Source organism: Candoia aspera, chromosome 6 (assembly GCF_035149785.1).
Source record: "Candoia aspera isolate rCanAsp1 chromosome 6, rCanAsp1.hap2, whole genome shotgun sequence".
NCBI lineage: Eukaryota > Metazoa > Chordata > Lepidosauria > Squamata > Boidae > Candoia > Candoia aspera.
The window spans coordinates 4,746,651-4,772,727 of NC_086158.1; the positions used below are offsets into that span (position 1 = coordinate 4,746,651).

At 44.4% G+C, this 26,077-nt stretch overlaps 1 protein-coding gene across 1 annotated transcript; it reads left to right on the plus strand.

The window, feature by feature from the left end:
- Positions 1 to 409: 409 nt before the first annotated feature.
- Positions 410 to 24,233, plus strand: LOC134499595 (cytochrome P450 2J2-like). The gene is made up of 9 exons (XM_063306313.1): positions 410 to 597; positions 11,112 to 11,274; positions 13,585 to 13,734; positions 14,064 to 14,224; positions 15,389 to 15,565; positions 17,310 to 17,451; positions 19,612 to 19,799; positions 20,195 to 20,336; positions 21,400 to 24,233. The coding sequence occupies exons 1-9, from the start codon at positions 427 to 429 to the stop codon at positions 21,588 to 21,590; spliced, it is 1,485 nt and encodes a 494-aa protein (XP_063162383.1). The 5' UTR covers positions 410 to 426; the 3' UTR covers positions 21,591 to 24,233.
- The last annotated feature ends 1,844 nt before the right edge of the window (positions 24,234 to 26,077 follow it).

Here is a 26,077-nt window from a genome sequence, read left to right on the forward strand (position 1 = left end):
TGGTCCTCCAAATGTCTGCAGCCCAGATATGAGAGGTCTCCTCATATTTCATGTTTCTTTGCATTATCAACCTTGATTCCAGGGACCTCAGAAAAACTCTCAAGGTTTCTGAGAAATCAGGCTGCTCCGAGTCAGCTCCATGACATTACAGAGCGTATTCTTCTGAACTATGAACAAAGACTATTGCTTTACTGTTTGCATTTTTGAAATAGACGCTTTGCTACTGCTTTAGTTGAAATGTTCTGGGTTTATATTTATACTTGTGGTTTTCCTATCTCTGAAATATAAATATTTGGAACAGATAAGTTCCAAGATCCAGACCAGGATTTTGGAATGTCCTGAGAAGCAATTTGGCAAATGAAGAATTAGCATGGGAGGGAAGGGCAGGTTCAGAATGTGGCAGAACACAGAAGGAAAAGCAGGAGGATGGCAGCCATCTGGGAAGTTCTCACTGCTCTGCTGGTGGGATTTCTGATCCTGGATTTCATCAAGCTGCTCTGGTCAAGCAGGCATTACCCTCCTGGGCCTATTCCACTCCCTTTCATTGGTGGACTCTGGCGCGTTGGGACCAAGCTTTCCAAGGATTCTTTCATTAAGGTACCCCCTTCTAAGTCACTATGCCGCAGAAGCTAAGGGTGAGCAATTATGGGATTGATCAGAATAAGAACATTGTTTCCACCATGCAGTGCCTGAAAACCGACTGCTTTGTTGCATATCTTACAAATGTTTGGGTATTGACCACACTTGAAATAATATATGCCATGGTGAGAGGTCAGGTCAAATGACTCTTCTCACAAGGGCATGATTCAATCATAGAACAGAGTTTAGTTCCAAAAATATAACAAGGCTGGCAAGTTGGAGGTCTTTAAAGGCCAGACATATGTGTCAGCGGGAAAAACCTCCCAAAAGAATTCCAATCCACAAGGTTCGATGATTCAGAGAAAAGGCTTTATTTATGCATTTGCAAAGGTGGGTCCCTCCGTGCAAGAAGGAACCAAGAACAAAGCTAGCTCAAAACCTTTATACCCTAACTCTCCTCCCCCTCCTTCGAGGGCTCAGCTCACAATCTTCCTTTTTCCCAAGCATTCTTGAGTTAGTTACTAGGTTTATGTGTTTATGTGTCCGGGATGATTCTGCCATCCTTATCTCTTCCTCCTTTCAAAGGCTAATCCCACTCAAACACCTCTTTGTAGACGCCAGCTACTCTACACAATCAGCTATAAATTCCTAACCTAAACGGCTCTATCTAACACGCATATCCTCAGCCCCACGGGTTCAGGGTCCGGTCACCCACCTGTAGCTAACTCCCTTTTTCTTCTCTCATGGGTTTGAGGCACCTTCAGGGAATGCTCTTCACCCCCCCCTCAGAACTCCCCCCTTTTTCTCTTACTTCCTTACTGCCTCAAACTCAAGCAACATCTGACACTCCGTCCTCCACTTCAAGCTGTCACACAATCCTTTCCCCATCTGAATACATGCAGGGGCACATTGAATACAACAGCATATTAATCTGCATAAACAAACTACAGCTATAATCACGAAGCAAAGCTGTTTTATCCACCCAAACCCTGGTAACCAGTCCCATAGCCAGCTCCAATCATCATCTTCTCCCAGGTTCTCATTTCCCCATTGTTGATAATGCCGTTTAACTGAAGCTTCCATCTCTTGGATGGTGTGAGTTATAGGCACCAGCCCATAAGGCTAACAAATCCATACCAGTGGATTAACCGTAGTTCCATACTACAGGTAGGCTGGATTTCAGAACTGTATCCTAATCCCTTTTCATATGGAAATAGAAATTCCCTATTGTGCTAAATTGAGTTTTCAAAGCTTCCCTTGAACCCTGTGACTCTCTTTTCCAGGTTCACGGACTCGTATGGTCATCAAAACTACAAGGTATTAGACAAAAGTTCAGGCGCATTTTTCTTTTTCCTCACAGTCCAGTGTCCAGCAGTATTTGGCAACACCAGTGTCTTCTTTAGGGTTTCTCCAAACTCAATTGCCGACTCCCCTCTGTCTGGTTTAACTCGATTTCCAGACTTAAAAGGATGCGTCTCCTATTCCAACAGGAGGGCTCTGTGTTCCTGTAGATAGGGAGACAAGGACAAGACTTGTGCAGATAACTGTTTCAAATACTTGCAGACAAATTTCCTCCCCATGGCATGCATGTCTCCTACTTCTCCACTAAGAATTCCAAGATAGAGTCACCCATCTCAAATGGACTGACTCCTAGTCTTTTCTCAGGAGCAATCCAGAGACTTAGTATTGTTACCACAAAGGCCTGTGTCCATGTTCTAGACACACAATCCCGCAAAGTGTTTGTCCCATGTGACTAGATTGGTAGGTGTAGTTTTGGATATATCTAAGCACTACTTTGGATAAAACTAACTTTCTTGCCCTAGCAAAATACCACCCTAAATAAGTAGGCTGGCCATCTCTTCGCCACCTGACCCAATTGCTTAAACAACAAGTTTTTTTTTTTTTTCCAAAACCCCCAAAATTGTGTCAAGACTTTTAGAGCCACACCTCTAATTTTTAACAACTTCATTTCCCTTTTCTAATAAAACCATATTATATACTTCACTTGCCAATTTTTAATTTCCCAATAACTTCCTTAAAATCAAAACTTGTAAAACAATCACAACAAAAAGAAAGCATTGACATAAGAGCCCATCTAGGGTTTGGACTGTTTCCATAACCAAAATTGTCAAAACAAAAACAAAAACAAAAATTCAGATAGATCATACCAGTCCATGGAGGCTCTACTAAACCCATATATTGTCCAAAATTTTCCCTCTCTCTCTCTCCTGTTTTTATCATCATGTGCTATGTTGAGGAGTGATTAAAATTTAAGCCATATAAAATTTATAAAAAACACACACACTTTTCTAAAACTGGAATGCCAGGGGCAGAGCAGAGTGGAGCTGTGAGAGCAAAGGGGTGCCCCCCCCTCACTCTGAGTCATTGCTTCTCTGAAACTGCCCACATTCCCCCCCTTTTCACAAGAGGAGTAATCATTTCCTTCTACAGCAGAACGAGAAATCTCTGAAACTTAAAAGATTGTCTCTGATGTGTATAAAGACACTGCAAAAGGAAGAATCCTAAAAAGATGGGGGAGTAAAGGATCTTCTGTAAAAGCATTGCCCCTCCCCTCTGTCACCCTTCTGTCCCCTCATCTGGATCCTCAAGCCTGTAACAAGCAGGCAAGAGGCAGACTGAAGGGGGGAGTTTGGGTGAGACTGGGCAAATAATAAAACACACATACCCCTCAAACAATTAAAAAACAAACAAAACAAATGGGAAAGGATTGACAAAAACCTTTCAACTTTCCCATCATATGCATTCAAATTACATAAATCACAACACACACACACACACAAAACCTAAGGAATAGACTCACACAATCTCTCAACTCTCCTTTCACAACTCAAAACAGTTTCTCAACCTTACATGTACGCGCACATTCAGACAAACAAATGCTCTCAAAAAGAAAACTGCACACCAATGCCTCAACAGGCTGTTGCCACATGCAATCCATCACAACCCTGCAAGAACACAGAAGCTCTTCCTCCCTACCTCTCAGCCAGGAGAAAGGAATGCTTTATTAAAAGGGCGATCGCTCCCATCAAGATGATTTTAGCCGCTCCCATGCCTATTGGAGACAATCCACACTCAACTGCCCTATTGTGATTTAACTCAACTCCCCTCCCCAGAGAGCCTGCGTCTCTCCAGGGCCTTCCCGCGCCTGTCTGTTTCCCGAGCCCTCTATTCTATGGAATACCTCCTCGACCCAATCTTCCGAGAACTCCCCCTGCCTCCCCCTCTTTGGGGCCACAAACCTTGAGCTACAAACAAGGCATTTCATTTTTCTTTTTCTTTCTTTCTTTTTTTTTCTTTCTTCCTGGGGTTGCCCTGTAAACACCCTGTTCATTTATGGGCTCTGCCAGCACCCCCCTTTTTCTGGCAGCTCAGTATAGTCTACCTGTGCCCTTTGAAACGGCCAGGAGGCTAACGGTCGCCCCCCCCTGCCTCTCTTTCTTTCTAGCTGCCTTTTTGTTGACTTTTAAGCAAATTAAGCATTTCCAACACACACTATGGGCTATGGTCCATATAGTTAAGCACCAAAACTTTCCTTTCACTGCATCTACCAAAGCATCGGTCCCCCAATGCCCTCCTTCATGCACTTTTTCCAGAATTCCCCTCATAACCTCGGGAGATACCACTTCTACCCCTCCTTCCGTTTGCCATCCTTTCTCTGTTTCTCTGCAACCCCCCTCTCTTAACTTTTTCTTTCTTGCTCAGTGGGTTTCCAGACCGGGCTCTCTGGAGGGTCCAAAACTGGCACCGCCACCATTTGTAATTCCAATTGGCCAGCGGCCTCCTTCGCCCATTTATATGCCCACCGATTTCCCACCACCCCTGGGCTATGGCCTCTCTGATGAGCTGGTATATCGCTGCGCCGACCAACTCGGAGGCAAAGCTCCCTCTCTATCACTTCCCCATTTCCTTCAACAATCGCAAAACCCGACTTCCTCTTTCCCTCTTCTACTTTGCTTGACCCATCCACAAACCATCTTTCTCCGGTGCTTAATTGTGGTGTTATTACAGGGAAAAACTTCTTTCCCTTTAGTCCCCTCTCTAACCATATTTTTCCAAAATTGTGTACCACCCCATAGGCATTCTTTCTCTCAAGTCATCTCAACATCACAAGTTCATTCTTATTTCTCCTCCACTTTATTTAATTCACTTTTGCCCAATTCCCTTCCACACAAATTAAATTGGTCACCTACTCACAGCACTGACCACATGGCACAATCAAATCCCATGTCCTTCCATTCACAGCAAAGCCAAAAATTTGGGAGACCCGCAGCCTGGCCAGGGCTATGGATTTCCAAAAACCTGAAGCATTCCCCTTTTACTGTGGAGGAGTTCAGTTCCCCTAAAGGGACAGACTCACGTTTAACTCCTTAAGGGACAAGCTCACATAGCTTTTCTCTCCCTTCCTTCCCTCTTCGGACTTTCTCTCCTCAGCTCAGGACAGAGGCCCATGCCACACACACACATGAGCACACACACACACTCTGCACCATTTCCCTCAACAAATATACATACCAATACACAGGCAACTACCTACAAACGGAAAACATTTTCACATACTCATACAAATTCTGACAGTCCTGAAGGACTCCCAGGATTGATTTCTACCAGTTCTCTTCTTCCCCGCCATTTCCACACCTATGCTTTCCTCATCTCTGAGTGGCGGCGTCCTGCTGTGTTCCCTTTGTTCCATAACCTCCCTTATTGTTGCTACCCTGATCCTGCCCTCCTGCTTACATTTTTCTGTTTCTTTTAAGAGATCCTCTATACTCTCCTCAGCCCATCTTGGTTACTGCCTTCTCTCACCCTGATCTTTGATCAGCACTAGCCCCTCTCGACCTTCTGGTTTTTTTACACCCAAGGTAGAGTCCTCCAGCCCACGCTGGATCTGCTTTCCAGCAATTTCAAACCTCTGACTGTCGGGGGCAAAACCGGGCCGGCCTCCCAGCAAGCGCTGGCTAGTTTTAAAGTCCGACCTCAACCTATGGCATCGAGACGAGTTTAAAAAGGCATTCCTCATCGCTGCTGTCCTCTTTACTTACAAAAATGCCTGTGGGCGGGTCTGGCCCTTCCCAAGACACATGTTACCAGACTTCTACATGAGGCACCTGGTCCGTGAGACCATGTTCCACAATATAGTTCTTTAATTGAGTGATCCAATACCCATTGGACATCCCATTCGGATCCCAAAAGTAGGGACGTTCGGGATCGACCAATGGGCATTTTGGCCACTGTTTTGTGCACAGCTTAATCATCATCACCTTCTCTAATCCTCTGGTATACCTTTTCAGCCATGGCATGCTCCACTGGTTTATAACCAGTCCTAAGGGCACATCCGGATCTGGCCCTCCGCTGGATCCTACTCGATTGCCAGCCTCCAGTCTCCTAGGCGGTTTGCTCTGTGCCTTCCCCATGACTGACCGTTCTTCTCACTGATCTCGCCCCGAGGACTCCAGCCCGCGCTGGATGCGAATTTTAAGCCCTCTCTTTCACGGCGAGATCTTATCAGACTCCCAGCAGACGCTGGCTATTTTTAAAGTCTGACTTCTTCTAAACCCGTCCCCAAGGGAACACTACAGCCGACCTGAGGCACCGGACTCTCACGGCTACCTTCAGGAACTGCGACTCTTTAACCACCCACACCAAAGAGGGTCCCTCGGTCAGTCACGTCCTCCCACAAGCCTTACAACTCACCTATTCCAGCTCTCGTCAGAGCCTACGACTGGACAACGCTCAACCGATCCTCCTCGATCAGTTGGCCTCCAACCGGTTGGTCTTCTCCACCCGCTGCTCCGCCAGCTGGGCTTCGCTTCTTTTCTCTGGATCGTCGCTCTGTATAGGAACCTGGGCAGGCGGTCCCGAGGGGTCTCGAACAGGGACACTTCAACAACGGGAAGCGGTGGCCACTTACCCTCTCATAGCAACCCCTCTGGATCGGTCCCGAACCTCAGGCTCCTGGCTGGCTCGCCAAATTGTCAGCGGGAAAAACCTCCCAAAAGAATTCCAATCCACAAGGTTCGATGATTCAGAGAAAAGGCTTTATTTACGCCTTTGCAAAGGCGGGTCCCTCCGTGCAAGAAGGAACCAAGAACAAAGCTAGCTCAAAACCTTTATACCCTAACTCTCCTCCCCCTCCTTCGAGGGCTCAGCTCACAATCTTCCTTTTTCCCAAGCATTCTTGAGTTAGTTACTAGGTTTATGTGTTTATGTGTCCGGGATGATTCTGCCATCCTTATCTCTTCCTCCTTTCAAAGGCTAATCCCACTCAAACACCTCTTTGTAGACGCCAGCTACTCTACACAATCAGCTATATATTCCTAACCTAAATGGCTCTATCTAACACGCATATCCTCAGCCCCACAGGTTCAGGGTCCGGTCACCCACCTGTAGCTAACTCCCTTTTTCTTCTCTCATGAGTTTGAGGCACCTTCAAGGGATGCTCTTCACCCCCCCCTCACATATGGACAGAAGGAGGAGTAATTAACTGCTGCTACTGATTAGCTGTCTTCAGCAAAGGATCATTACCTTGTCGTGGTGCTGGAGCTTGAGCACCTCAATGATGCCATGAGCTAAACCGTGAAGGGCCACCCAAGACGGGAAGGTCATGACAGAGAGGTCAGACTAAATGCGATCCCTGAGGAAGGTAATGGCAACCCACCTCAGTATTCTTGCCGTGAAAACTAAATGGATCAGTACAACCAGAGATATGTCGGTATACCATCGGAAGATGAGACCCCCAGGTCGGAAGATGGTCAAAATGCTACTGGGGAGGAACAGAGGATGAGCTCAACTAGCCCCAGACGTGATGACGCAGCTAGCTCAAAGCCGAAAGGACGGCTAGCGGCCGACGGTGCTGGTGGTGAACAGCGAATCCGATGTTCTAAGGATCAACACACCATCGGAACCTGGAATGTAAGATCTATGAGCCAGGGCAAATTGGATGTGGTTATTGGTGAGATGTCAAGATTAAAGATAGACATTCTGGGCGTCAGTGAACTGAAATGGACTGGAATGGGCCACTTCACATCAAATGACCACCAGATCTACTACTGCGGACAAGAGGACCACAGAAGAAATGGAGTAGCCTTCATAATTAATAGTAAAGTGGCTAAAGCAGTGCTTGGATACAACCCAAAAAACAATAGAATGATCTCAATTCGAATTCAGGGCAAGCCATCTAACATCACAGTGATCCAAATATACGCCCCAACCACAAATGCTGAAGAAGCTGAAGTAGAGCAGTTCTATGAGGATCTGCAGCACCTACTGGACAACACGCCTAAAAGAGATGTTATTTTCATCACGGGAGACTGGAATGCTAAGGTGGGCAGTCAAATGACACCTCGAATTACAGGTAAGTATGGCGTGGGAGAACAAAACGAAGCAGGACACAGGCTGATAGAATTTTGCCAAGACAATTCACTCTGCATAACAAACACTCTCTTCCAACAACCTAAGAGACGGCTTTATACATGGACTTCACCAGATGGACAACACCGAAATCAGATTGATTACATCCTTTGCAGCCAAAGGTGGCGGACATCTGTACAGTCGGTAAAAACAAGGCCTGGAGCTGACTGTAGTTCAGATCACGAACTTCTTCTTGCACAATTTAGGATCAGACTAAAGAGATTAGGGAAGACCCACAGATCAGCTAGATATGAGCTCACGAATATTCCTCAGGAATATGCAGTGGAGGTGAAGAATAGATTTAAGGGGCTGGACTTAGTAGATAGGGTCCTGGAAGAACTCTGGACAGAAGTTGGCAGCATTGTTCAGGAGGCGGCAACAAAATACATCCCAAAGAAAGAGAAAACCAAGAAGGCAAAATGGCTGTCTGCTGAGACACTAGAAGTAGCCCAAGAAAGAAGGAAAGCAAAAGGCAACAGTGATAGGGGGAGATATGCCCAATTAAATGCAAAATTCCAGAGGTTAGCCAGAAGAGATAAGGAATTATTTTTAAACAAGCAATGCGCGGAAGTGGAAGAAGACAATAGAATAGGAAGGACAAGAGACCTCTTCCAGAAAATTAGAAACATTGGAGGTAAATTCCAGGCAAAAATGGGTATGATCAAAAACAAAGATGGCAAGGACCTAACAGAAGAAGAAGAGATCAAGAAAAGGTGGCAAGAATATACAGAAAACCTGTATAGGAAGGATAACAATATCGGGGATAGCTTTGACGGTGTGGTCGGTGAGCTAGAGCCAGACATCCTGAAGAGTGAGGTTGAGTGGGCCTTAAGAAGCATTGCTAATAACAAGGCAACAGGAGACGACGGCATCCCAGCTGAACTGTTCAAAATCTTGCAAGATGATGCTGTCAAGGTAATGCATGCTATATGCCAGCAAATTTGGAAAACACAAGAATGGCCATCAGACTGGAAAAAATCAACTTATATCCCCATACCAAAAAAGGGAAACACTAAAGAATGTTCAAACTATCGAACAGTGGCACTCATTTCACATGCCAGTAAGGTAATGCTCAAGATCCTGCAAGGTAGACTTCAGCAGTTCATGGAGCGAGAATTGCCAGATGCACAAGCTGGGTTTAGAAAAGGCAGAGGAACTAGAGACCAAATTGCCAATATCCGCTGGATAATGGAAAAAGCCAGGGAGTTTCAGAAAAACATCTATTTCTGTTTTATTGACTATTCTAAAGCCTTTGACTGTGTGGACCATAACAAATTGTGGCAAGTTCTTAGTGGTATGGGGATACCAAGTCATCTTGTCTGCCTCCTGAAGAATCTGTATAACGACCAAGTAGCAACAGTAAGAACAGACCACGGAACAACAGACTGGTTTAAGATTGGGAAAGGAGTACGACAGGGCTGTATACTCTCACCCTACCTATTCAACTTGTATGCAGAACACATCATGCGACAAGCTGGGCTTGAGGAATCCAAGGCTGGAGTTAAAATCTCTGGAAGAAACATTAACAATCTCAGATATGCAGATGATACCACTTTGATGGCTGAAAGTGAAGAGGAACTGAGGAGCCTTATGATGAAGGTGAAAGAAGAAAGTGCAAAAGCTGGTTTGCAGCTAAACCTCAAAAAAACCAAGATTATGGCAACCAGCTTGATTGATAACTGGCAAATAGAGGGAGAAAATGTAGAAGCAGTGAAAGACTTTGTATTCCTAGGTGCAAAGATTACTGCAGATGCTGACTGCAGTCAGGAAATCAGAAGACGCTTAATCCTTGGAAGAAGAGCAATGACAAATCTCGATAAAATAGTTAAGAGCAGAGACATCACACTGACAACAAAGGCCCGCATAGTTAAAGCAATGGTGTTCCCTGTAGTAACATATGGCTGCGAGAGCTGGACCATAAGGAAGGCTGAGCGAAGGAAGATCGATGCTTTTGAACTGTGGTGTTGGAGGAAAATTCTGAGAGTGCCTTGGACTGCAAGAAGATCCAACCAGTCCATCCTCCAGGAAATAAAGCCAGACTGCTCACTTGAGGGAATGCTATTAAAGGCAAAACTGAAATACTTTGGCCACATAATGAGAAGACGGGACACCCTGGAGAAGATGCTGATGCTAGGGAGAGTGGAAGGCAAAAGGAAGAGGGGTCGACCAAGGGCAAGATGGATGGATGATATTCTAGAGGTGACGGACTCGTCCCTGGGGGAGCTGGGGGTGTTGACGACCGACAGGAAGCTCTGGCGGGGGCTGGTCCATGAAGTCACGAAGAGTCGGAAGCGACTAAACGAATAAACAACAACAACTGATTAGCTGTAACTGGATGCTTTCCACAGCCTTGCTGATATGCTCTCCTGCTTTCTATTCAGGAGGAAAGTAGGTTGACCTAAAGGGGACTGTCCCCAGAACCTTCATTTATTTCCCACTTGATTTTAGATTTAGTTATCCAACTTGTCAGGCCTTGTTATATTTTGGCCATAGGATTATCAGTCCCCTTTGAGATTGATATGACCATGGGGGGAAAAACCCAGATACAACCCTGAGAAGGACTGAAGCAGGAAGGAGCTCTGTGAACCTGCATTCAAGCTCAGAAGCATGTTCGGGGGGGGGGGGGGCAGCCAATGTTCTCAGTCCTCTTCATGAAAAAAGCCGTCAAAACTCCTGTACTGAGCACGGCTTGTTCTGACCCAACTACCAATTTCCCAAGTGGTCGATAATCTTCTGAAACAATTTCGCAGATGCTGCCACCTAGAAATTGTCTAGATGACTGCAGATTGGAATCTCCTGATCAATTCCTACCTGGGGATCAAGGGTATTTCTCTTTCATGCATCCCAGTACACTTAAACGGGTTAGGGAAGCAGGGAAGGGACCGAAACAGATTAGAGAGGAAATCCCAATTATTCTATGAAGCTGTTCTTTACTCTGCCTTCTAATCCAAGGCTGCCCAGAAATACGCCCTTTTTGATCACAGGGGAGATGGGATAGTAATTCTGGCTCCCCTCTCTCATGAAAAGGCGATGGAGGAACATGTTAACTTAATCTGCCTGCTTTGATGTCACAGATGTTTTCTCTTTTTTGCCCCAAATGTCAGCTGGGAAAGCAATATGGAGACATTTACACTATGTGGGTGTGGCATCATCCTGTGGTAGTTATTTCTGGATTTTGTGCCATGAAAGAAAGCTTGATCGACCATTCAGAAGATTTTGCTGATCGACCCCTTTCAACTTTTCTTTTAGCAATATGTAAAGGTAAAGGTAAGTTCTTCTGAAGACCAAGGTATTTTGTTGCCATTTAACTAGGGAAATGTAAAGAACAGGAGAACATTTGTCTCCCACATTAAGTTCAAGCATGGAGAGGCTCAAGGGACCATTTGAATGGGACTTGCCTCCAGATGTTTTTTCCCAGGATGTGAAATTGTGCTTCGTAGCCATGTTATTTGGTTCTAAGATGGTTCTATTATCTTTTAGACAGTGTGAAAGCGAGAGGTCCCCTGTGCAAACACTGAGTCACGTCTGAGCCTTTGGGGGGATGCTGCTTTCGTGACTACAGTGGGGTGATCTGCCATTCAGCCAAAATCACCAAGCAGTTGCAGCCATCCTGCTTCAAGGCTAAGGAAGTGCCCACGTGGAAAATGTGTTTTGTTCTGAGCCTGAGACAAAACTGCCCCGCTTGAAATCTTCTGTCAAAAGGTCCATCAGAATAAAGCTCAGAATGTTTTGTGCCCATCTTACAAGAAAACCCTTGAAACGTAGAAATCTTGTTGGAGCTTGGAATGCCCAGGATGGCCATTTCACGCTCAAAAGGTTTGCATTTGATACCTTTGGCACACTGCTGTAGCCTCTCTACATTCTTGTACCCCAGGATGGCTGGTGAGGCCAGCCTAATAATCCTGTGCAAATCATTCAGTGAGGAGGGTCAAGCGGAGTGCCCTTCTAGATCCATCAGGAGTGCCCTCCTGGAGCCAGGTAGATTCAGAGGGATGCTCTGCTCAAGCTTCCTTATAGAACGACTTGCACAAGCCTATCAAGCTGCAACATGAATCCAAAGACAATACAGATGACATAAATTCCTTTTGGTAAAGGTCTTGTGAACGCTCTGTACTTTGAGGAACTATTGAAAGGAAGACGTCTTCTCTCTGAAAGAGAGAAGTGTGGTGGTAAAAGGTCACCCCCCTCACATGTGAGTGCATTTACAACCAACCTTATAAGATGCTCTCCCCCCCCCCGCCTCCGTACATGTGAACTTCTTAAAGTGCCCTTGCAATAAAACTTCCACAGCAAGCGGAATTGACCTGTACTGGCACCAGGGGCACCAACCAGACAGGAACCAGTGGCCGAATACCATGTCTCAGAGGTGGTATAGCTGACCTGGTAGGAAGTGATAAATAATAAGAAGGTCGTCCAAATGGGTTTATCCCAAACATTCCAGCGTCATGCTGTAATTTACACTGTGTCTGCCTTTTACTTTGTTGTGTCTTTGTGATGTAGTAGTAGTGCCCTGTGGAACAGGGACCTCACCCCTGGAGGGAGCAGGCATTTTTTCCCTCCTGGGACCCAGAGTTTTGCTGCTGCCTGGGAAGGAAGGTTCAAACAGCCCCACCCTCTCCTTCATTGGAGAGTCTGCTTTACAAAAGGGGAACGGAAAGGAGGCAGGTGCGTGGGTGTGCCAAGGAAAAGCGTCAAGGCCAGAGGACCGCAGAGACTCCTCGGGAAAGAGAAAGTCCAACCCCAAGGCACGCGCCTCAGCAGCGGTCTTCAGAAGGCAGAGAAAACGTCCGTTCTTGGAGTGGAAGACTCCTGAGAGGCAGAGCTGAGAGACCGGGGAGGGAAAGGCCCGACCAGACTCGGCAAGCCAAGCCCAGCCACTGCCTGCAGCAGCCCAGGGGCAGAGCCCGACAAACCTGCTCCAGAAGCAGAGGACTGAGTGCTGCGGTGGGGAGAAAAGCCCGTTCGCAAGTCTGTCAGGGGGTGAAACGGGTTTCCACATGCAAACGGACCGAGATTGGCTACAAAAGCCAAAGACCTGGGGGGGAGGAAAGATCTAAAGAGCTACGGAAACAGTGCTGCCAACGTAGGAATAGGGGCATAGAAAGAGAACATGCAGGTCGAAGTTTATAGATCCAATAAGAATGGAAATAGCTGTAAACTTATAGTAATAGGAGGGTGTTAGTATACTGTAAGATGGGAGTTTAATTTTGTACAACAAAACCGTTTTGCGAGGGAAAAACAAATACTGTCTTTGTGTCTGTGTTCTGTACCATATGAAGAAAAACCCTAACATGCACAAACCATCGAGGCTAAGCTGTTGCCCTGTATACATCTGCTTATTCTCATTGCTTTGTTTCCTTGTGCTTCTATTTTGGCCACAACAGAAGTGACTCTTTTGTATGTATAGGTGTGTGAGCGGGTCTGGGAAAGAGTGCAAAGGAGGCTCAGCATAAATGGGTTACGAGAAGCGTCCGATAGCCATCTAGCCGCCTCTGACGCTGCAGTTGTTATTTGTTCAACTTGTAAGTCGTGCTTCTGGGGCTTCTTTAAAGTATGAATCTCACCTTGATTCCTCAGGGATTGCATTTGCAAATGGTCACACCTGGAAACAGCAGAGACGTTTTTCCCTCAGCGCTCTACGCAAGCTGGGGCTGGGGAAGAATCGCATGCAGCACAGAATAGAAGAGGAGGCCCTTCGGCTGGTGGAGATCTTTGCACGCACAAAGGGTAGGAAAAGTCGGACAAAGATGATGGTACGGAGATTGGGACAAAGTTGCATGATTCAACTCCTTTTTTCCAGTTCCTACTTTCATTCATTCCTCCATTCAGTTTAGGCATCGCCCATCTCCATAACAACCCTGGGCAGCTCACAACATGAAACAAAATAACAAATATACAATCGGACTAAAAACGTGAAACGTGAATCCAGCCCACACCAACAAATGTGTATCAGACACCCAGCAAGAGGCTCTCACTGGCTTAGCCCAAGGCCTGGAGAAGGTCTCTAAGGCCTTCTGGAATGCTATTAAGATGACTGTGAATAATTTCATTTACAGGGCAGCCAACGGATCCTTCACCATTCATCAACAATTCAGTCTGTAATTTGATTTCCCTTTTGAGTTTTGGATACCGGTTTTCCCATGAAGACGCAAAGTTCCAGTCGGCAATGCAAGACCTTAGTAATTACATGAAATTCGGAGGCTCCACCTTCTTATTGGTGAGTGATCATTTTCTTTCTTATTGAGTCTCTAAGTCTCTTATTAACACTCTGAAGACCACCGTACTAAAGCAGTTGGTACATGTAGACAAGTAGACCAAAGTTGTAATTTACCCAGATACTTGGGCTAATTCTAGTGTTAAGGCCAATGCTACGGTCTCTTCTTTGGAGGAAAAAAAGTGTCCAATATTAGGTCCATGTTGCTTTCCAGAGTAAAATTGTTCCTGCTTGTTTATTTTATTAATTCCTTATTTTTCACCTGTAATGTAAAGACAGTCCATGGTCATAGGCCACCTGCATGACAGCCTCTCCTCACTTGCCACTAAAATTTTGTCACAGGGCCACAGTGGAAAGATCGGAAACCAACTCTTTTTAGATTTGGAGCCAAGATTGGAAATTCTATGTTTGTGACTATGCAAGTGTGGTGGAGGTTGAAGGCATTGGCCGAGGCCCGAGGACAGCAGGTTGAAGTTCACCTCCTGATATGGCAGCTCATTGGAAGATTTGAGATCAGCCTCTTTTTCAGCTAATTTATCTGACAGCTTGGCTGTTGTGGGGAAAAATGGGAGGACGGACTGCTAGGTATGCTAACTTAACCTCCTGGAGGAAAGGCAGCGTAGAAATCTAACAAATAAATAAACAATACTATTGATAGTAAGACACAGAGCAGAGTTTCAGAAGGGGGAGGGCAGTTCTTTAGATATTCTGGCCAAAGTCAGAACTGAGGGACTTTGGAGGTCCACACCTATTTTTGAATAGAATCTAGAAAATAGTTAACCAGTAAAAATGGCACCAGCATATCCTAAATTCTGTGGAGCCCCAGTGAAACTGCACTTCTGGACCAATTAAATGATCTAGGTGGCCCTTAAAGTCTATTCACCAATCCAGGGAGTTAGACCACTAGGACATGGATGTAACTACAACTTAAGTCAGTGTGATGTTTCTTTCAAAGAGTTCATCTGGCAAGAGGTGTAAAGTTCTTCTTGTTACTGCTGCCATTCAACATCCAATCTACTACTGGGCAAAATGTTATGACCACTATAAGAATGTTTTGCTGCCCTTTGGTAGCCGTCTTGGTTATACAGCCCAGATCTGGGAGCCCTAATATGACTTGACTTTTCTCATCAGGGAGTTGATAGGATTTTGTTTTTACTTCCCCTGTAGCTGTACGAATTGTTTCCATGGCTAATGAAATATCTCCCAGGGCCTCATCAGAAGGTCCTAGCATCCTTGGAGAGAGGTATGTTACTTGTAAAAGAGGAGATGGAGAAGCACAAGCAAGATTTGGCCCTGCGTGAGCCACAGGATTTCGTAGATCTCTATCTTCTCCAGATAGAGCAGGTAAGGTGCCCTTTGGGAATTTTACTCATGCCAAGAGGATTTTCTGAGCCTTCGAGAACTATTCAGTCAAAACTATTTAGTTCTTTGCCCGTATTAAAGTCTGCCCAGTTATTTATTTATAGACACACACGCAGAGTTCTCTTAAGTTCAGTGTTAATACTATCATTAATACTATCACCGGAACTCTGCTTCACGTGTCAGGAAATCCTGATAGGACTAATACAGGTAGTCCTCACTTAACAACCATTCATGTAGTGACAGTTCAGACTTACAACGGTGTTAAAAAAACAACTCACGGCCGGTTTTCACACTTAAGACCGTAGCAGCGTTCCTGTGGTCATGCGATCATGATTTGGGTGCTTGGCAACTGGTTCTCATTTATGACCGTTGCAGCATCACATGGTCATGTGATCACCATTTTCGACCTTCCCGGCCAGTTTCTGGCAAGCAAAATCGATGGGGAACGGCATGATTTGCTTGGGGACCACATGGTTTGCTTAACGGTTACGGTGATTTGCTTAACAACCACCACAAAAAAGGTCGTAAAATCGGGTTGGATTTGCTTAATGACCACTTTGCTTAGCAACCGAAAGTCTGGTCCCAGTTGTGGTTGTTAAGCAAGGACTACCTGTATTCTCATTTCAACCAACTGAACGTTTTGAATGGTGGGTCCCATACTTCTTGTTTTAAATTAAAAAAACTACATCAGCTAACATCTTGGGGAAAATTCAAACAGTACAACCAGCAGATGAGGTGCTGTAAGAAATGGGCTAGACTGGCTTCACTGAAAGTGCTCTGGCACTGTTCCTAACTGGAAGTGTTCTGAACTTAAACCTTTTCTTATTCAAAAAAATTGGCACACCTCTACTTGATCCCAATACCTACAAGAGCGTCATGGATGGATGGATGGACGGACAGACGGACCATCTGTTTAGAAATCCCTATTAAAAGTCGTAACATATATGATCAAAAGAACTTACTTTGGTTTCATGGCTTCTTGTTGTAAATTAATTAAAAGATCAGAACCAAGTATTCAAAAACACCCTGAACCAGCTGTTTAATGTCATGACGTAAAGGTAGCACAATAATCAGATAATCTGCAGTTGACCTGTACATGTTAAAGAGGGATGTACATTCTGTTTTGAGAATGGAACATTACAGAGAACTGCAGAGCGTTCTGTTCCTTCTCCAGTCCATGCTAACCTGGCAGTTCCAGATGGTTCAGTGATTTCCTGAAGTTAATCTTTGACCTAGAAGCAATCCAGGGCCTTCCACATGGGTTTCACTGCCGAAACAATCCTGTGTCATTTTGTACACCATGAACCACTTCCAGTGTAGAGGATTCGCCTCTGGAAATTAGCTTCTATTGTGGATCACAACAGCTGGATCAGCATGATCTAGAGAGAAAGTGGGAAGTTCGAGCTTTCTCTGGGATGTTCCATTCCTGAAAAAATTGTTTTTGCACATACCTAATTTTAATTAAGAGAGCCAGTTCAGTGTAGTGGTTAAGGCATCAGGCTAGAAACCAGGAGACGGTGAGTTCTAGTCCTACCTTGGGCACAAAGCGAACTGGGTGATTGTTGGCCAGTCTCTCTCAGTCTTAGGAAGTAGGCAATGGCAAATCACTTCTGAAATCTTGCCAAGAAAACTGCAGGGACTTGCCCAGGCAGTCACCAGGAGTCAAGACTGACTTGAAGGCACCAAAATAATGCATAATTCTAACTAAAATCTACCCCGTTGTTAGAAACAGAGTGAGCCCAACTCTACCTTTAATTACGAAAACATGGCTCATTGCATTTTGGAATTCTTTGCTGCTGGGACAGACACAACAGGAAGTTCTCTGCAATGGGCTCTGTTGCTCATGGTGGCTTATCCAGATATCCAAGGTAAGAGGAAGGGTAGTTCTGGCTGATCTAGGAAATAAGACTGAATAAACAGTCATAGAGGTGAATGTCCCTCATGCCCAGCCTCACCCTGAAGGATGCACCATCATATCTGCTCAGGGAATCCCCAATTCCGGGGGATTGCCCATTTTCCTGAAGATCTTGATGAGATGATGGGAGGGGGGATCTATATGTTTCTTGTTCTCTCAATACCTTTTAAGAAAGCCATGCATGGTGACAATGATCCAGCTGATCTTGGATCAGATCTAGAGGTTCCATGAAAAGGCCTTTTCTCTTCTGGCCACCATCCTTCACCCATTGAACAGGGGCATCCGGAGAAGGTTTCAGGTGAACGTCTCAGGGTCCTGGTAAATAGATATGGAAAATAGGCTGGCCCCCTAGAAAGGCCCTTTAGACTCACAGATTCCTATAGAATTTCTCAGTCCATCTGGATTCTATCACATTTTATATTTTTACTGTCTATTTTTATTTTTATTTATTGGTTTTATAATTGTATTGAATTTTAACTTTGTTTTTATTGTTAACCGCCCAAAGTCCCTCCTTTGGGGGGAGATGGGCGGTGATAAAATTTAATATATAAATAAATATAAATAAAAGTCTGTGCAAAGGTCTTACCTCCTGAGGTTCATCACAGCACGTGGTTTTTAATATGTCTAAATGTATAGATATAATGAAACACCTATTGAGCCTCTGGAGTAAGATTAATGCCATTGAAAGACTTATTACATCCAGACTAACAGATATCTAAGAGTGATTCCAATGTTAATTCCCATGGGAGAGGTCATGTAGATATCTCACTTAATGAGAATGTTTTTATGGAAGGCTAAAGCCCCTAGAATATCTCTGGCCAATTGCTTCTGTTATGTGGATGGTGGTTTTAGCCCACTAGCTTTTCACGTACAGCGCTGGGCCTTTATCTTAACGTCTATATTTTGTCTGGAATGAAATTTATTATGGTTATTTTTTTCCCTTGGGCACATTTGGAAAGCAAATATGTATCACCTCTGGAAAACTGATGGGTCCAGGTATTAAAAAATGTGAAATACCCTTATCATTTAGAAAGGACATGAATTCATCAGACAATATTGTCTTGGGTTAATTGGCCTCCTCACAGAATGTTTAAAAGGGATAGACATTAGACTTCCTATGTTGGCAATGTAAGACATTTGAAGGTTCTTTAACTCACATAGTTTGGTCTTGCTGTGTTGTAGCTTTCAACTTACATATTAGTACAATATTGGGAAGAATGTTTAAGGATCTCAATGTGATATTGAATTATATTCCTACATTCATTGTATTGGATTCATCTTCTTATGAAGAGCTTTAATTTATGGAACTTAGGATGCCACAGAAGGGATAATCCTACATAACTGAAAAGAAAGTGATTCTCCTGTTTTTAAATAATGATCCAGACTATGAGTTTGTTGTTTCCTTTTGAAGTGTAATAAAAATGAAAAAGCTAAAAAGGAAGTTTTTTCTTTTTCTTTCTTTCTATTTCCTTTTCACTTACTCATTACTTTTCTTTATTTTCTTTACTTCCTCTTCAAAATTTGTATTGTTTTTATCTCGTTAAAAATTCTTTAATAAATGTATAGAAAAAGAAGTGTAATACAAATGAGAGGGTGACACATTATGCTACTACGTGCTCCAGATTTAATGAAAAACTCAACAATTGAATCAATTCCAGATAAGAATTTACTTATGGATTTGTTGTTGTCTTCAGTTCATTTAACTATGTAATAGTTAAGTGTATTAAACACAATAAAATAAGGTATTAAATACGATCACAATTGATTGTAGACCTCTTTGGTTTGTATTTTACTATTTAACAATAAAATATTTTTAATCCAAAAAGGCTTTAAATATGGGTTGAGAGAAGGGAGATATGAAAATTAAATGTTAAGCCCTAAGAAAATACCCCATGCCATTTCATCACATATATTGCCCAAAACGATGTTAGTGGTTCCTTGGATCCATGTTCTGGTACACGGGATCTCACCAGGTTGATACCTTGCTCTCACCTTGTAGTAGCATTATGCAGTGGGAAAGGATTGTAGAGATCATCTCCTCTAACACCCTCTACGACAGAGTGGTTTATTTGAGCTGAAACGCAGCAATGTCCTTTTCTACCATTTCACCCAGATAAAGTCTACAACGAGATGGAAGCTGTTTTGAGTTCCTCTAACTCAATCTGCTATGAAGATCGGTGGAAACTCCCTTACACACATGCTGTGGTTCATGAAATTCTACGTTCAAAATATGTCTTACTTGTTGGTAGTCCCAGGCAAACAAAGAAAAATGTAAACCCATGTGGTCTTCCTATTCCAAAGGTAAGGGAGATGGTGATGGCTTAATTCCTGAGAAACGAGCGCCAGAGGGTGCCATTTTATGACATAAATCCTTAGAAGAATATCTTGTGTTATGCAAAGCCTTAGAGGCACAGATCCCTTTCACACTAAAAAAATCTAAGGAACAAGGAACTTGTTATAATTTATGTATATGCTTACAATCAATCACCCATACCATACATCCTTTCTGGTGTTCATGCAGAAGTATCTAAAATCATATTCGCAGTATAATTCTTTTGATGGCTATCGAGAAGGAACGAGTCCCACTGTGAAGATTAGCAGTGTTGGATTACACCCTAAGATTAGTGTCATGTTAGTCAAAGACAAAATCTGAGGGACTCATCCAGATGCTTCTTTGTCGATTGTCTTCCCTTCAGGGAACTTTCATTATTCCCAGTTTCCACTCTGTTCTTCTGGATCCCAAGCAATGGGAGAGCCCTGAAGAATTCAATCCAAGTCATTTTCTGGACAAGGATGGAAATTTTATGACTAGAGAAGAATTTGTGGCATTTGGAGCAGGTAAACCCTGAATCGTTTTCTTAGTGTTTAGTGACTGGCTTGAAAAAGGATTGAGGATCAAAGTGATGGAACATCCATGATTGGGAACAGTTTAGAAAGGAACAATCTGGGAGGAGGTTTTGGTCATTTCCTTCTGTGCTGTTTTGAAATCCAGTTTCCTGCCCTCTCTTTTAGAGCAAATGGCACCTCTGGAGGTGCCCTTGCGTTTGGGAAACTGATTCTTCCAGGAAAAGGGTGAAGGGTCTCTCCTCCAGTACCAAAGTCCAGAATTGAATCAGCTGCCTTTCCATGTTGCCCTGTTTTTAAAGAAGTGACATTGCGTACCTCACTCTGTCTTACGTAGCTGTATCTAAGTTGTTTGGGAAAACAGAAAAAAGATACGTACAGCATTCTGGGTTGTGCTGTGGGGTATCTCTCAGTAGCTGCTCATATAACCCACCAGAGTTAATGCTGGACAAGATGAGAGATTGAAAATGGAGCCATAGAATCACATGGTCTTGTTTCTAATCGGATAGTTGATCCTGGAAGGGGATGCCTAAGAGTGATTTCTCCGTCCCGTGTCAGTTAAGCGATGTGGCTCCAGTCTTGACCATTGTGCCGTTTCCTATGTTGGTTCTCACATTGTTTTACTTTGTATGCATGTTTCCCTGCCCAAAGAGCTGTAATGATTTAGTGTTCTAGAGCCAACAAAATAACACATGCTGTGATTGCAGTTTTTCTACCTAGATCTGAACTAAGCTGCCATTAGCCTACAGGGTGGGGTCATTGCTCACAAAGGAAATTTACAAGAATTTAAGCTGATTCACAACTTGGGAATTTGGCACCGAGAAAGGGAGCATCTGAGGCCCCCAAAATGTGGAAGCACGAAGCAATTGTTTGCTCCAACTCCTGCTCCGTCTCCCCATTTCCATCTTATCGTTATTTATTTTTTATCCTCCGTATCTTGGGCCTCGACAGATGCCAGGACTGCCCCCACAGTGCTTGGTATAGTTTGCCATGAGACTGTGTTCTTCGGATCAAAGCTAGTTCTTCCCTTGCTGTTTTTCTGTTATTTCCTTTGCAGGGTCTCGTGTATGTTTGGGGAAACATTTCGTCAGAGCTGAGTTTTTCCTTTTCTTTACCAACCTGCTGAGGACCTTCCAATTCCAGCTGCCAGAAGGAGCGAAAGAACTCAGTCAGGAACCGGTAGTGGGAATCACCTTACATCCTCAACCTTTTAAGTTCTGTGCTATTCCTCGCTGCAAGTCAACCTAAAATAGAGGAAAATTAAGATAGGGTGTGAACATCATTTCTGTGGCTTTTAAAATGATTCCCAGTTTCTCAGTCATTCCGTTTCCTTTCCTATGAGGTTCTGCCTTAACTTGCTCTGCGCTCAAACGCGTTCTGTCCTAAAGGATCTCCTGTCTGTCTGAAACCAGATCCATCCTGCAACCCCTTGCTTGCTTTTGTTCACAGGTGATGAATGTTGGCAGAAGAAGGAAGTGGGGTGGTTTTGCAAGGAGGCACCACAGATGGAAGAGTTATGAGCGCCATGTCCACCAAGGGATGGCAAAAGGTCAAGGCAGTGGCTGCTGCCATGTAATCCAAGCCCTATTTTATGTGCAAGGTGGCTTCATGATCAGAGCCCTGCCCCGTTGTATCTGCATTATGTAACGTGTCTAAAGAAGGGAGGGGCTTTGACTGCCTGCCCACAGCCGCCATCTTGACCTTTCTGACCAACCCCCGATGCCCCCAGCTGTGAGGGGATGCAAAAAATGAGAAATGGTGGTAGTGATGTACCTCTTCCACTGGTACACCACCCAGAGTCATAAATCATGAGGTTGGTGGCTAAATTAAATTAAATTAAATTAAATTAATTTAAATTAAAATACTCCAGCATTTTCGAGAAGGAAATAATCCTAAAGTGAAAAGGGGATGACTTTTGGTGAGGAAGATGAAAGCTTGAGAACTTGGAATGGTTTGGAGGAAAAGTTAGCCTTTCTGCAGTAGCTTCCCTTTTGCTTGCTTCTAATTAAGAAAACCCTAATTACTTTTGCATTTCTATGTCTTTCTCTCTGCTTTAAACCTGCCATAGATGCTAGCAGCCGAGACGGCTACAGTAAGGGGCTAAATGTGACCCGCTGCCTCCCACAAGGGCTCCTAGGAGCGGCTTGTATATCACCCTAAGCCACAGCTTAGCTTCACGTTTCCCGCTGTGGTAAACAGGAGTCCCTCCGCTAGGAGGAGATGGGCAGTGACACATTTGATAGATAAATCAAATAAATCAAATAAATCAAATAAACAAATAAATCAAGTCCGGCCCTGCTGGGGCATGGTCTGAGCGAGCAGAGCTCGCCTTTCGTTCTCAGCGGTCACTGTGCGCCCACGCTTGGTGAAGCAATCGCTGCATATGTCTAAGCAAGCAAATCTGCCAGGAGCTGTTGGCTAAAATATCACATTCAGACTGTAGGATTCCATGCATCAAGGGACGAGGACAGAGAGTTATATTCAGCCTGCTCGTTTTCAAATAAATTGTTGTTGCTCCTGCTGCTGCTGTTATTATTAATATTCTAGAGCAGCCATCACTGGCTAGGGAATCCTGGGAGTTGAAGTCTGCACACCTTCAGGTGGCCGAGGTGGAGAAACGCTGCCCTGGAGGCATCCAGGTCGGCCAGAGTGGAGGCCAGGTTCTCATTCCTCCTTGAGGGTATAAGGTGCCACAGGAAACGCCTGATAGGAATCTTCATGAAATGAGATGTGGGTTCAAGATTTTATTTTTGCCCCATAAATTCTGAAACAGCTTTGGATCAGGACACCTAGCAGATCTTCTCCCCAATATAGATCCAGTTAATCACTAAAATCACGGGGGGGGGGGGCTCATTTTGCTTGTGCCCCAACTTTCATATTGCCGTTTTGAAAAGCAGACTTTCTCAGCAGGAGCATCCAATTTCTCTCCTCCTTTTCTCTCTGATAGTGTGATTTTATTTGCTGGTGCTAATTTTAATGGTGAACCATATTTTTAGGAGTTTTAGTATAAGAATGTCACATCCTAATGTATTCAGCAAACCAGCTAACAGAGGAATAAAAATGAAAAACTGATTCAAAGTCTGCACACACTGGGATTAGGTGCTCATGAAAAAACGGTATCCTGGAACAAGGTCGACGTGCTTTCCCGACCCAGCCGTTCTCGCTGACGGACCACGGGCGACTTTCTACGTGCCTCTAAGAATTACCTCTCAGGCTGATAAGCAGTGGCATTGGGAGGGGTGTGGGTCAAAAACTGCAAGAAGGCAGGTGCTAATTTCTAGAATTTCTTTTAAGAATTGTTCCTCTTGAGGCATGTATCGTGACCACACAGGACCTCTTCTCTCTCTTTTGTCCGTGAGACTTAATGCCTTGTTTTTATTTCTTTGTTTGTTTATGCAATTTGGAGGTTTGACTCCCGATGGCTTTCAGTGGTAAAAGCAGGAAAGCAGTGAGAGAGTGTGAGAGGTAAAGATTTTAACGTGTCAATAAGTTCAAGCCAGTGAGCAAAAGCAACGCCATGTTGAATACTTAAACCAACACGAAGTCAGGAGGAGATAGTGGGGAAAACCCATCCAACGATAAGGGCGAAACTCATCACTTACCATGGCAACGGCTAATCTCATCATCTGGTAATGGCTAAACTTATCAGGGCAACGGCTAAACACATCACCTAATGCGATAATGGTTTAAAGCAAAGGCGGCCGGAAGATTGTAAGTCTGAGAGTACCCAGCCAATGGGGAAACGGATAAAGAGGAGCGACGGGACAGGAAGATGCATAAAAATAAACTTGAAATATTGTATGGGGTGGCTTTTCCTTTGGACACGTGGCCTCGTGCTCCTGGGAAGTCCACCACGCTTTGCAAACCATAGCAGCTCAGAGAGCGAGCGAAATAAAGTCCTTTTCTATTTCTAAACTCAAAGACTGTTGGAGTCTAATTTGTCTCGGGTTTTGTCGCTAACAAGAGTAAGAACCTAGATCGTGTGCATACAGAAGGACATTCTTCATGTTCTTGGGAAAAGCTCCCGCCAATGCTAGTTCAGAACATAAACCAACTGGCTGAGCACCAGCGGTGTATACGGGTGAACCACCTGATCTGTAGGAAGACTTGCAAGATGGATGTCCCACTAAGTACCTACGGAGACTGGCTCTAATAACAGAATCTTCCAAGTCGGATTGTGCTGGACCTGCCCTCCTTTACCCCAGTGAACCAAGGAGCCTGAGACACTTCCAAATATTATCTTGTTCTCCAGGCTTTAAAGAATGTTTCAGCCCCCTCTGACTAGGTTCATGCATACTTCTGTCAAGGGCACCTCCCTTACTCGCTACACCAGGCTTTCTCAGCCAGCGCTCCCTGGCACCCTTGGGTTCCATGAGAAGTCCCTAGCGGTTCCCTGGGAGATCACAATTTATTTAAAATACCCCTGCCTCCTTTTGTGTGCCTCTTGCTAATTTCTGCCCCTATGTTCATGGGTGTGTGTATGTGCGTGCTCATGTGGCCTTAATCTACCCCCTCTTTGCTCTTTGTTTGACGCTACCTGTTAATGCTTCAGATATGCAGATGGAAGGCTGAGAGTGGTCTTTGTATACCAAGTCCCAGTTTATCAGATGAGCTACACCTACAGTAACCACCTCAACAGCTACTAACAATCTCAACCCCACAGTGCGCAAATGTGACATATAGTCGAGCTATTCTGAAGGGTTAGACTTTGTTTCCCTACTTCCTTGTAAAACTGGTAAAAGGAAAAGCATGCCAGCAAAAGCATGCTTGAACAATAAATTGAACTAAGCTGGTGAAAGGAAAGGGAACCACCGAGTATAGCCAATGGGCAATAAATCCAAATAAACTTTAACCCATATAGAGTAACGATCTTCTACTGCAGCTGCTGGACCATGGATATTATATTTAAACTTACAAATGACGATGTGCTTAAATACAATAGTGCTGCTGAAAATAACAGCATCTCTCCACATCTGGACCTTTGGTTAAGTGAACTGTCCTTTCTTTCCTAAATGCCGATGTCTGCTAGCACTTTAAGCTACTCAAAAGGCTTCTTTATCCTCTCATTTCTGAGTCACTCATTGCTTTGTACAGGACCTCAATGCTTTCCCCTTAACTTTCTCTTCTCTGGCAAGTTTATGGACTTTGACTTTTCTCATCAAGATTCCACCACAAAGTCCTGATGGGCAGATTAAAGGGTCACCTCCCTTACTCGCTACACCAGGGTGCCAGGAATGCCTAAGACTAACTAAAAGACTCAGACTCTAAAGCAGGTTTAAGCGCTGGCTTTTATTTAGAATAGAATGCACACCAGTAGAAAGCTGAGAGTGAGGGAAGCGCGCCAAGTTGAATTAAATAGTCTTGCGCCAAACAGCGCTCTACCCCCACACTCCCCGGGTGAGCCCCACGAGTTCCACGGAGTGACAGGCCATCAAGACTTGATAGGTGAGAGGTCGTCCAGCCCCATTCGCCCCGGGCATCGCCCCGTTTATCTTCCTGCGAAGTAATGGTCCATTACCGGGCGATTAGACTTCGGTATTCCTCGAAAGCGCCCGGACGCGCCCTTCCGAACCTCGCCCTGATCATTTCCTTGACAATGGTGTCAATGGTCGATTACCGGGCGATGAGAGCTTGTAGATCTCCCAAACCCATTACCTTCTTTGTCCGGTTTATCGCCCGCCCCTCTCCAGTCATTGTCAAGCCTCCGCGCTTTGTCATGCGAGCCGTTGCGGTGT

Excerpts from the sequence above, each read along its gene's own strand:
- LOC134499595 (XM_063306313.1), top strand. The coding sequence starts at position 427 with ATGGCAGCCATCTGGGAAGTTCTCACTGCTCTGCTGGTGGGATTTCTG. Across the intron at positions 15,566-17,309 it reads ATCTTCTCCAGATAGAGCAG|AAACAGAGTGAGCCCAACTC; the intron begins GTAAGGTGCCCT and ends CCCCGTTGTTAG. Across the intron at positions 20,337-21,399 it reads ATTTGTGGCATTTGGAGCAG|GGTCTCGTGTATGTTTGGGG; the intron begins GTAAACCCTGAA and ends TTTCCTTTGCAG.